Source organism: Carcharodon carcharias, unplaced genomic scaffold, assembly GCF_017639515.1.
Source record: "Carcharodon carcharias isolate sCarCar2 unplaced genomic scaffold, sCarCar2.pri scaffold_1089_ctg1, whole genome shotgun sequence".
Classification (NCBI taxonomy): domain Eukaryota; kingdom Metazoa; phylum Chordata; class Chondrichthyes; order Lamniformes; family Lamnidae; genus Carcharodon; species Carcharodon carcharias.
The window spans coordinates 1-12,500 of NW_024470954.1; the positions used below are offsets into that span (position 1 = coordinate 1).

Genomic DNA, 12,500 nt, shown 5'->3' on the forward strand with positions numbered 1-12,500 from the left:
GTGTAGAAGGGAGATTTACTCTGTATCTAACCCCATGCGTACCTGTCCTGGGAGGTGTTGATTGGGACGGCGGTAGAGGGAGATTACTCTGTATCAAACCCCGTGCTGATACCTGTCCTGGAGGTTGATGGGGACGGTGCAGAGGGAGATTTACTCTGTATCGAACTCCGTGCTGTACCTGTCCTGGGAGGTTTGATGGGGACAGGTTCTAGAGGGAGATTTACTCTGTATTAACCCCCGTGCTACGTACATGTCCTGGGAGTGTTTGATGGACAGTGTAGAGGGAGATTTACTCTGTATCTAACCCCGTGCTGTATCTGTCCTGGGAGTGTTTGATGGGGACAGTGTAGAGGGAGATTTACTCTGTATCTAACCCCGTGCTGTCCCTGTCCTGGAAGTGTTGATGGGGGACATGTAGAGGGAGATTTACTCTGTATCTAACCCCGTGCTGTACCTGTCCTGGGAGTGTTTGATGGGGCGGTGTAGATGGAGATTTACTCTGTACCTAACACGTGCTGTACTGTCCTGGGATTGTTTGGATGGGACACAGTATAGAGGGAGATTACTCTGTAATCTAAACCGTGCTGTAACTGTCCTGGATTGTTTGAGGGCACAGTTTATAGAGGGAGATTTACTCTGTATCTAACCCCGTGCTGTACCTGTCCTGGAGTGTTGAGGGAAAGTGTAGAGGGAGATTACTCTGTATCTAACCCCGTGCTGTACCTGTCCTGGGAGTATTGATGGGACGGTGTAGAGGGAGGTTTACGCTGTATCTATACCGTGCTGTACCTGTCCTGGGAGTGGTTGATGGGACGGTGTAGAGGGAGATTTTACTCTGTATCTAACCCCGTGCTGTACCTGTCGGGAGTGTTTGATGGGGCCGGTGCAGAGGGAGATTGACTCTGTATCCAACGCCCGCGTGAGCGCGCCATTGACTCACCGCTTCCCCATCGGGCTGTTTCCGTCCTCCGGACCCCTCCTTTGCGACGACCCTCGGTCCCGGACGGTTTCTGTGCGCCGAGGGGGCCTTGGCCTCGCCGCCGGGCCTAGCCTCAGGCCCGGCCAGCTCTGCTCCGGCCGGGGCGGGCCCGGGGGGCGGTCGGCCGGACCCCCGCGGGCTCGGGCTACCCCAGCAGGCGAGTCCCGGCCATTCGGGGCCCGGTCAGGCAGGGCTGAGGGCGACGGGCTCCTGCTGGGCCGATGTCTCGCCTCCGTCGTTCACCTGTCGCAACGGAGAGTAAGAGGGTCAGGTTTAGTCCCAGCGCCGACGCGCATAATACCACCCCAACCCACCCAACACCCCCCAACCCTCGTCACACACACAACCAGCCCTGTCACCACCTCCAAACCCTACCCACCTCCCTATCTCTTAACCCTCCTCAAGCCCTACACCCCTCCATTATCCTGTAACCTCAGCCGGCCCCCTACACCCCTCCCTATCCCTGTAACCTCCTCCACACCTACACCCTCCTATCTCTGTCTGTACCTCCACCCAAGCCCCTACACCCTCCCTATCTCTGTAACCTCCTCCAGCCCCTACACCCCTCCCTATCTCTGTAAACCTCCTCCCAGCCCCTACACCCTCCCATCTCTGTAACCTCTCCAACCCCTAAACACCTCCCTATCTCTGTAACTCACCAGCACCTACACCCCTCCCTATCTCTGTAACCTCCTCCACACCTACACCTCCCTATCTCTGTAACCTCCTCCATCCCTACACCCCTCCCTATCTCTGTAACATCCTTCAGCCCCTACACCTCCCTATCTCTGTACCTCCTCCAGCCTACACCCGCCCTATCTCTGTAACATCCTTCTGCCCCCACACCCCTCCCTATCTCTGTAAACCTCCTCCAGCACCTACACCCCTCACATCTCTGTAACCTCCTCCAGCCCTACACCCTCACTATCTCTGTAACATCCTTCTGCCCCTACACCCCTTCTATCTCTGTAACCTCCTCCAGCCCCCTCACACATCCCCATCTCTGTAACCTCCTCCAGCCCCTACAACTCCTCCCTATCTCTGTAACTTCCTCCAGCCCTACACCCCTCCCTATCTCTGTAACCTCTCCAGCCCCTACACCCCTCCCTATCTCTGTAACCTCCTCCAACCCCTACCCCTCACCTATCTCTGTAAACTCCACCAGCAACTACACCCCTCCTATCTCTGTAACCTCCTCAGCCCACTAAAACCCTCCTATCTATGTAACTCCTCCAGCCCTACACCCCTCCCTATCTCTGTACCCAACTCGCCCCCTACACCCCTCCCTATCTCTGTAACCCTCCAGCCCCCTACACCCCTCCCTATCTCTGGTAACCCCCCAGCCCCCTACACCCTCCCTATCTCTGTAACCTCCTCCAGCCCCTACACCCCTCCCTATCTCTGTAACTCCTCAGCCCCTACACCCTCCTTCTCTGTAACCTCCTCCAGACCCTACACCCCACCCTATCTCTATAACTCTCCAGACCCTACCACCTCCCTATCTCTGTAACCTCCAGCACTACACCCCTCCCTATCTTTGTTACCACCTGGGGTTGAGAAATTTATCAGCCGTGATTGAATGGCGGAGCAGACTCGATGGGCTGAATGGCTAATTTCTGACTCCTATGTCTTCTGGTTCCCCTATCCATCCTCCACAAAGAAGCAAAGCGAGAGGACGATTAACCAATCAGACCGGAGCCTCGTGTCGGTGTTTTTTTTCCTGGTTCCCCCGCCGGACTGGTAGCGATGGAGGGGTTCTGGTCCCCTCCTATCCAGCCAGAGACCGACACGCTACATGGTTAGTCCCAAGCCGGTCTCTGATGAGCTGAATCTTTTTTTTTTTTTGTCAATCCAAAGCCGCGAGTGGAGCGTTCCCCATTATGTGTCCGCACGCTCCATGGATTCCACATGGGTGAAGGCAGATACTCTCGGCGGCGCGGTAGTTACCGTGGGGTGGCCGGGGGTGGGTGTTTAAACACCCCTGGCTTTGCCCCTGCACCTCCCTACCCCCCCACCCCCCCACACATACTGCGAGAGGGGGAACACCTCCGGAAATACCCACGAGTTTGCCAACTTCGGACGAGGCGGAGTCCGGTCCTTCCCGAGTCGGAGGGGGTAGGTGCGGAAAGCGTGTGGGGAACCCCAAAACGGCTGGTGACTCCTGTCGCCCCGCGTTATGGCGTCGATCGTCTGGCAACGTTTCTTTGCGGGAATGTTGGACTTTATTTACCAGCCGGCAACAGCAGGTACACCTGTGCATCAAGCTTCGAAACTCAAGAAGAGCTCTCTCCTGCGGAGGTTTCCCATGAGGTGACCGGACCATGTCGAATCGGAGGGTCGAATTGCCCGCAGACCACTCATTGGGGCGGGGGGGGGGGCCGCCTTAAGGAGGAGGGGGATAACTGCCCCACCCCACCCCCCGCTCCCCCGACCGACCAAGCGCAGACAACACCAAGCCGGTCGGTGCTGAATGAGGCACTGGATGTTAATGCAGGCTCCAGGGATGTGGATACTGCGGAGGACATTCCAGACATTCTGTGACATTCCAGACAGATCAGGAGACCCACCTGAAATTACGATTTGGTAAATCTCAAGACCTGGGTCAGTATCGTAGCATCACGGGATAGATAACCCTGTCAATACAACATGTACCGGAAAGTCAAAGGGGAAGGAATGTAGTTAATTACAATTTTGGATAAATGTATGTGTGGGGGGTGGGGGGGGTAGGAGGTGCAGGGGCAAAGCCAGGGGTGTTTAACCCCCACCCCCGGCCACCCCAAGGTAACTACCGCGCCGCCGAGAGTATCTCCCTTCACCCAAATAACAGCAGGTACACCTGTGCATCACTAAATAAAGTCCAAGGTTTCCACTTAGAAGAGTTGCCTGAAGCTCGACCCTGTAACGTGGGGTGATATAGATGCCGGTTGCTGCTGGTAAGAGGGAGGAAAGGGCGTTTAGGTTAGGACCCACAGACCCTGAATCGTGGGGGGGAAGTGACTCACCGCTTGGCCAGACGGCTTTAGCCTGGATTGTAGGGTCGTTATTCTGCATCTCGTGAGCATGTTGGTTAATGAGTCGATCTCGATTTCAATACTGCTGGATGGATCGAGAGGGGAGCTCCTGCAGCCTAGGGATTAACACACACAAACACACACACACAGGTCAGGTACTGCGCACAAGCAGAGCAGACCCCTGGTACAGCCCTAGTCTGGAGCCAAAGCACACACCCTCAGGAACCACACCTCTGGGAGGATGAATCAGACGTGGGGAAACTTCAGTGCAGGTGAACCACGGGGGATGCCGTATCAGATAGGGTTTAAATAGTCCAGGTGGGATACTCGGAAGGGAACTGTTCTCCCTCTGAGAGCTGGTGACCTCCCCCTGTTTCCTGTGTAACAGGCTCCGAGAGGGGCTGAATGGCCTCCTCCCTGTTCCTGTGTAACAGGCTCGAGAGGGGCTGAATGGCCTCCTTCTGTTCCTTGTGTAACAGGCTCGAGAGGGGCTGAATGGCCTCCTCCTGTTCCTGTGTAACAGGCTCGAGAGGGGCTGAATGGCCTCCTCCTGTTCCTGTGTAACAGGCTCGAGAGGGGCTGATTGGCCTCCTCCTGTTCCTGTGTAACAGGCTCGAGAGGGGCTGAATGGTCATCCTCCTGTTCCTGTGTAACAAGCTCGAGAGGGGCCTGAATGGCCTCTTCCGGTTCCTGTGTAACCTGGTTCAAGAGGGGCTGAATGGGTCTCTTCCTGTTCCTGGTAACTGGCTCCGAGAGGGGCTGAATGGGGCCTCCTCCAGTTCCTGTGTAACAGGCTCGAGAGGGCTGAATGGACCTCCTCCTGTTCCTGTGTAAGGTTGGAGGTTGTGGTGGGAGGGTGTCGGGTCCTGCCCTGACTGGGGATGCCCAGTTTGGCCGAAAGACTGGAAGGAAAGCTGTACCTTATCTCAATGGAGGAGATTGGTACAGAGGGATCTGGGCGTCCTAGGACACTGATCACACAAAGCTAGTAGGCAGATGCAGCGAGTGATTCGGAGGGCCAATGGACTGATGTCCTTCACCGCAAGAGCTGGGGAGACGGAGTATAAAAGTAGACGAGTTGCCCTCAAACTATACTGTTGGCGAGTCTGCAGCCATAGTACTGTGAACAGTTTTGTTCTCATTTAAGGAAGGATAGACTTTCATTGGAGGCGTTCAGAGAAGGTTCACTCTGCTGATTCTGAGGAGGGAGGGGCTTACGGAGAGGATGTTCCTCCTGCCTCATGTGGGAATCCGGAACAGGAGGGAGGGTTCAGAGTTTCAGGATAAGGGGCCTCCAGCTGAGAAAGAGACGAGGAGGAATTTGAGGGGATGTTCCTCCTGCCTCACGTGGGAATCTAAAACGAGGAGGGAGGGATCAGAGCTTCAGGATAAGGGGCCTCCGGCTGAGACGAGACGAGGAGGGAATTTGAGGGGATGTTTCTCCCTGCCTCACGTGGGATACTAAAACGAGGAGGGAGGCATCTGGGTTTCAGTATAAGGGGCCTCCCGCTGAGAGTGAGACGAGGAGGAATTTCGTTCTCCCGGTGGGTCGTCCATCTATGGAATTCCCCCCCTCCCCCTACCCACAGTCGGATAGCACCACCACCCGACTGCTCACCCGTGTCTTCCCGAGAGGGCGAATGAGGGGGCAAAGCCTATTCGTGACGACCTTACCTGCGCCTCGCTCGTCCAGTCGACTGTGGGTGCCTCTTCCTCCAGGGGGCCCGGCGGCGATGGGAAAACCTCCTCGGCCGGCGGCGGAGGGAAGGAGTCCTCGAAGGGGGGAGGGGGGGGAGGGGGAGGGGGCGGGGGGATGTCGCCGGGCGGCGGGGGGAGGAGAACCTCGTCGGCCGGGGGCGGGGGAGGGAGGGGGAAGTCTGCAAGAGAGGAGACAAAGGAAGAGCCCGTTGAGTGACCCTCAGCCACAGACACCCGTCGCCACCGTCTCCCCCCCCCCCCACCCCCCCCCCCCGTTTGGCCTCAGGGCCACCATTGCTACGGTCCTATGTCAACGCGTCACGGGGGTAATCGCACCCGCTGGACCACCGGTGGGGGGGGGGGGGGCGCTGTGTCGGACGGAATGGAGCCTCACCGTCAAATCCGGCCACCCAATCAGCTCCCTCCCCTCCCCTCGGATACCCCACCTCACGCCCTACCCTCCCCCAACCACCACCTCCCCCCCACCAACCCCCGCAGCTCCCCTCCCCCATTAACCCCGCTACCCCACCACCGGCGTGGGCGCTCACACCTTCGGCTGGTCCGGTGTCCGGGGTCTCACCCACGCGGCCAAGTCTGGCCCTGCTGCAGCCGCCAGCGGACGCGGGAGGCAGGGCGGTGGCGGTCTCGGGCCGGCTATTCGACTTGTAGGGGTTCACCTTGGGTTTGGGAGCGACCACCGGGGCAAACTTCCTGGGCAGGTTGTAGAAGCTGGGGGCAGTGATGGTGACGTTGACGCTGGAACTGACCTTGGAGGCCCGAGGCACGTCAGGGGAGCTCATGACTCCGGCCAACCCTGGATTGAGAGACAGGACATGAAGGTTAAAAGATCAGCTTCACAACCGCGGGTCAGCGCAAGTGGCGGGGGTGGGGGTCGATTACCCCTCCTCCCCATCCCTGTCCACTCACCCCCTGGGATAGGGAGGCGGGGGGGACTCCAGAGCTGTCAAAAGGCTCCAGTCAGGCCGGAAAGCCTCGTCTCTAAGGGAACGAGAGGCCGGACGAGTGTCAATCAGGATCGGCGGACTTGGCCCTACACAACCCCCAACCCCCACCCCAGGGGAGGTAATCCAGCCAACTGAGGTCGTCCGTCACCGAGAAAACCCTTTCACAACCTCATTTCCGAAGGAGCAGGAGTAATAGAGGCGTCTGCTTTAAACCCACACCCCCCAACCCCCACCACCCACCACCCCCACTCCCTAACCCAGGGGTCAGTGGACAGGGACGGGGAGCTGGAACCCGGGCTGATTCACCTCCCACCCCCCACTCACCCAGGGGCCTCAAGACAGGCAGCAGGAGCAGGAACCCGGGCTGAATCACACAGGAAATGCAAACCACAGCATAACAGTACCACACCCTTTGAGAAAAATGGACAGAAAAGAGGGAGATTTACTCTGTATGTAACCCCGTGCTGTACCTGTCCTGGGAGTGTTTGATGGGGACGGTGTAGAGGGAGATTTACTCTGTATCTAACCCCGTGCTGTACCTGTCCTGGGAGTGTTTGATGTGGACAGTGTAGAGTGAGCTTTACTCTGTATCTAACACCGTGCTGTACCTGTCCTGGGAGTGTTTGATTGGGACGGTGCAGAGGGAGATTTACTCTGTATCTAACCCCGTGCTGTACCTGTCCTGGGAGTGTTTGATGGTGACGGTGTAGAGGGAGCTTTACTCTGTATCTAATCCCGTGCTGTACCTGTCCTGGGAGTGTTTGATGGGGACAGTGTAGAGGGAGATTTACTCTGTATCTAACCCCGTGCTGTACCTGTCCTGGGAGTGTTTGATGGGGACGTTGTAGAGGGAGATTTACTCTGTATCTAACCCCGTGCTGTACCTGTCCTGGGAGTGTTTGATGGGGACGGTGTAGAGGGAGATTTACTCTGTATCTAACCCCGTGCTGTACCTGTCCTGGGAGTGTTTGATGGGGACGGTGTAGAGGGAGATTTACTCTGTATCTAACCCCGTGCTGTACCTGTCCTGGGAGTGTTTGATGGGGACAGTGTAGAGGGAGATTTACTCTGTGTCTAACCCCGTGCTGTACCTGTCCTGGGAGTGTTTGATGGGGACGGTGTAGAGGGAGATTTACTCTCTATCTAACCCTGTGCTGTACCTGTCCTGGGAGTGTTTGATGGGGACAGTGTAGAGGGAGATTTACTCTGTATCCAACCCCGTGCTGTACCTGTCCTGGGAATGTTTGATGGGGACAGTGTAGAGGGAGACATACTCTGTATCTAACCCCGTGCTGTACCTGTCCTGGGAGTGTTTGATGGGGACGGTGTAGAGGGAGATTTACTCTGTATCTAACCCCGTGCTGTACCTGTCCTGGGAGTGTTTGATGGGGACGGTGTAGAGTGAGCTTTACTCTGTATCTAACCCCGTGTCTGTTTGTGCTGGGAGTTGCCCTCTCTCTGCTGTTCTGTGTACACACAGATAAGGGTTGCCGATGTTGTTCTCAACTCTGAGAGAGGGAACTGAAATCTGGCTTCGTTTCTTTCTGTGTGTGAGTCACGAGGAGTTGGTCTATTTGCCTTCTTCCCCTTTTGTACACAAGCCCTGGACACACGCTCAACCTTCCGGTGTTGCACTGGGCTGTGCCCTTTGACCGTCCCCCTGACCTCTCTCGGTCACCCCGAACCCCTCGATTGTCTAGTCACCACTTCCAGTTGACTCAGGGTTTGGCACGAACGATGCTGTGACTTGCTAGTGATGATATAGCAGTGTATTCCTGTCTAGGGTATCCCAGAGTGAGCGCCCTACTATCAGTCCCACTCTTGCCAAAGGCCAAGTGTCCACACAATCAGGCAAGTCTTGAAACTTGCTAAATATCTGAACCCATGGTCTGAGTAACATGCTCTGCAAAACATACACCCCATCGCTACACACAGGGTGAGAGCAAACACCATTGGACAAGGGAGTGCCTCACGGTCGGAGGGTCAGTACTGAGGGAGTGCCGCACTGTCGGAGGGTCAGTACTGAGGGAGTGCCTCACGGTCGGAGGGTCAGTACTGAGGGAGTGCCGCACTGTCGGAGGGTCAGTACTGAGGGAGAGCCGCACTGTCGGAGGGTCAGTACTGAGGGAGAGCCGCACTGTCGGAGGGTCAGGACTGAGGGTGAGCCGCACTGTGGGAGGGTCAGTGCTGAGGGAGTGCCGCACTGTCGGAGGGTCAGTACTGAGGGAGTGCCGCACTGTCGGAGGGTCAGTACTGAGGGAGTGCCGCACTGTCAGAGGGTCAGTACTGAGGGAGTGCCGCACTGTCAGAGGGTCAGTACTGAGGGAGTGCCGCACTGTCGGAGGGTCAGTGCTGAGGGAGAGCCGCACTGTCGGAGGGTCAGTACAGAGGGAGTGCCGCACTGTCGGAGGGTCAGTACTGAGGGAGAGCCGCACTGTGGGAGGGTCAGTACTGAGGGAGAGCCGCACTGTCGGAGGGTCAGGACTGAGGGAGCGCTGCACTGTCAGAGGGTCAGTGCTGAGGGAGAGCCGCACTGTCGGAGGGTCAGTACTGAGGGAGTGCCGCACTGTCGGAGGGTCAGTGCTGACGGAATGCCGCACTGTCGGAGGGTCAGTACTGAGGGAGTGCCGCACTGTCAGAGGGTCAGTACTGAGGGAGTGCCGCACTGTCGGAGGGTCAGTACTGAGGGAGAGCCGCACTGTCGGAGGGTCAGTGCTGACGGAATGCCGCACTGTCGGAGGGTCAGTACTGAGGGAGTGCCGCACTGTCGGAGGGTCAGTGCTGAGGGAGTGCCGCACTGTCGGAGGGTCAGTACTGAGGGAGTGCTGCACTGTCGGAGGGTCAGTGCTGAGGGAGTGCCGCACTGTCGGAGGGTCAGTACTGAGGGAGTGCTGCACTGTCGGAGGGTCAGTACTGAGGGAGTGCCGCACTGTCGGAGGGTCAGTGCTGAGGGAGTGCCGCACTGTCGGAGGGTCAGTACTGAGGGAGTGGTGCACTGTCGGAGGGTCAGTACTGAGGGAGTGCCGCACTGTCGGAGGGTCAGTACTGAGGGAGTGCCGCACTGTCGGAGGGTCAGAACAAGAGAGAGAAAGAGACAGAAACAGGTAGAGAGAGAGAGAGACACGGAGACAGATACAGTGACAAAGAGAGAGAGAGAGACAGAGAGAGGAAGATAGAGAGAGGCAGAGAGAGAAAGGGAGAGAAGGCGAGCGATAGAAGGAGGGATAGAGAGAGAGAGGGGAGTGTGCAGAGGTTTAGGGAGGCAGTTCCTAACCCCTCCTCAGGCAGGAGATGGTGGAGCGATGGGAATCGAGGGATGGTCAAGAGGCTGGAATTGGGGGGGAGCAGAGATCTCGGAGGGTGGGAGGAGGTTACAGAGATGGGGAGGGTTGGAGGAGGTTACAGAGATAGGGAGGAGTGTAGGGGCTGGAGGAGGTGACAGAGATAAGGAGGGGTGTCGGGGCTGGAAGAGGTTACAGAGATAGGGAGGGTTGTAGGGGCTGGAGGAGGTTACAGAGATAGGGAGGGGTGTAGGGGCTGGAGGAGTTTACAGAGATAGGGAGGGGTGTAGGGGCTGGAGGAGGTTACAGAGATAGGGAGGGGTGTAGGGGCTGGAGGAGGTTACAGAGATAGGGAGGGTTGTAGGGGCTCGAGGAGGTTACAGAGATAGGAGGGATGTAGGGGCTGGAGGAGGTTACAGAGATAAGGAGGGGTGTAGGGGCTGGAGGAGGTTACAGAGATAGGGAGGGGTGTAGGAGCTGGAGGAGGTTACAGAGATAGGGAGGAGTGTAGGGGCTGGAGGAGGTTACAGAGATAGGGTGGGGTGTAGGGACTGGAGGAGGTTACAGAGATAGGGAGGGGTGTAGGGGCTGGAGGAGGTTACAGAGATAGGGAGGGGTGTAGGGGCTGGAGGAGGTTACAGAGTTAGGGAGGGGTGTAGAGGCTGGAGGAGGTTACAGAGATAGGGAGGGGTGTAGGGGCTGGAGGAGGTTACAGAGATAGGGAGGGGTGTAGGTGCTGGAGGAGGTTACAGAGATAGGGAGGGGTGTAGGAGCTGGAGGAGGTTACAGAGATAGGGAGGAGTGTAGGGGCTGGAGGAGGTTACAGAGATAGGGTGGGGTGTAGGGACTGGAGGAGGTTACAGAGATAGGGAGGGGTGTAGGGGCTGGAGGAGGTTACAGAGATAGGGAGGTGTGTAGGGACTGGAGGAGGTTACAGAGATAGGGAGGGGTGTAGGGGCTGGAGGAGGTTACAGAGATAGGGAGGGGTGTAGGGGCTGGAGGAGGTTAGAGAAATAGGGAGGGGTGTAGGGTTTGGAGGAGGTTACAGAGATAGGGAGGGGTGTAGGGGCTGGTGGAGGTTACAGAGGTAGGGAGGGGTGTAGGGGCTGGAGGAGGTTACAGAAATAGGGAGGGGTGTAGGGGCTGGAGGAGGTTACAGAGATAGGGAGGTGTGTAGGGGCTGGAGGAGGTTACAGAGATAGGGAGGGGAGTTGAGTGCGGTTTGGGGGGAGTTGAGGGGGATGAGGGATGAGTTGAGGGGTTGTGTGAGGGGAGTTGAGGGGTGTTGGGTGGGATGTGAGGGTGTATTTGGGTGGGGTGTGGGTGGGCTGTGAGGGGGTATTTGGATGGGATGTGGGTGGGATGTGAGGAGGTATTTGGGTGGGATGTGGGGGGTATTTGGGGGGGATGTGGGGGTATTTGGGTGGGATATGGGGGCTATTTGGGTGTAATGTGGGGGGTATTTGGGTGGGATGTGGGGGTATTTGGGAGGGGTGTGGGTGGGCTGTGAGGGGGTATTTGGGTGGGATGTGGGAGGTATTTGGGGGGGATGTGGGGGTATTTGGGTGGGGTGTGGGTGGGCTGTGAGGGGGTATTTGGGTGGGGTGTGGGTGGGGTGTGGGTGGGCTGTGAGGGGGTATTTGGGTGGGCTGTAAGGGGGTAATAGGGTGGGCTGTGTGGGGGGTATTTTGTTGGGCTGTGAGGGGGTATTTGGGTGGGGTGTGTGTGGGCTGTGAGGGGGTATTTGGGTGGGGTGTGGGTGGGCTGTGAGGGGGTATTTGGCTGGGCTGTGAGGGGGTATTTTGTTGGGCTGTGAGGGGGTATTTGGGTGGGATGTGGGTGGGCTGTGAGGTGGTATTTGGGTGGGCTGTGAGGTGGTATTTGGGTGGGCTGTGAGGGGGTATTTGGGTGGGATGTGGGGGTATTTGTGTGGGATGTGGGTGGGATGTGAGGGTGTATTTGGGTGGGCTGTGAGGGGGTATTTGGGGTGGGTGTGGGTGGGCTGTGAGGGGGTATTTGGGTGGGGTGTAGGTGGGCTGTGAGGGGGTATTTGGGGGGGTGTGGGTGGGCTGTGAGGGGGTATTTGGGTGGGGTGTAGGTGGGCTGTGAGGGGGTATTTTGGGGGGATGTGGGGGGTATTTGGGGGGGTGTGGGTGGGCTGTGAGGGGGTATTTGGGTGGGGTGTAGGTGGGTTGTGAGGGGGTATTTGGGGGGGATGTGGGTGTATTTGGGGGGTTGTGGGTGGGGTGTGAGGGGGTATTGGGGGGGTGTGGGTGGGCTGTGAGGAGGTATTTGGGGGGGTGTGGGTGGGCTGTGAGGGGGTATTTGGGGGGGTGTAGGTGGGCTGTGAGGGGGTATTGGGTTGGGTGTGGGTGGGCTGTGAGGGGGTATTTGGGGGAATGTGTGGGGTATTTGGGTGGGGTGTGGGTGGGGTGTGAGGGGGTGTTTGGGGGGGATGTGGGTGGTCTGTGAGGGGGTATTTGGGGGGGTGTGGGTGGGGTGTGAGGGGGTATTTGTGGGGGATGTGGGGATATTTGGGTGGGGTGTGAGGGGGTATTTGGGGGGG

At 57.8% G+C, this 12,500-nt stretch overlaps 1 protein-coding gene across 1 annotated transcript in view; it reads right to left on the minus strand.

The window, feature by feature from the left end:
* Positions 1-3,552: 3,552 nt before the first annotated feature.
* LOC121275146 (zyxin-like) overlaps positions 3,553-12,500 on the minus strand; it is a 12,758-nt gene continuing 3,810 nt past the window's right edge. The window contains exons 2-4 of the mRNA XM_041182565.1: positions 6,239-6,502; positions 5,665-5,867; positions 3,553-3,612 (exon numbers count right to left, since the gene is read on the minus strand). Of these exons, the coding sequence (XP_041038499.1) occupies positions 3,553-3,612; positions 5,665-5,867; positions 6,239-6,488 (513 nt within the window). The 5' untranslated portion in view covers positions 6,489-6,502. The remainder of the gene's footprint in view (positions 3,613-5,664; positions 5,868-6,238; positions 6,503-12,500) is intronic.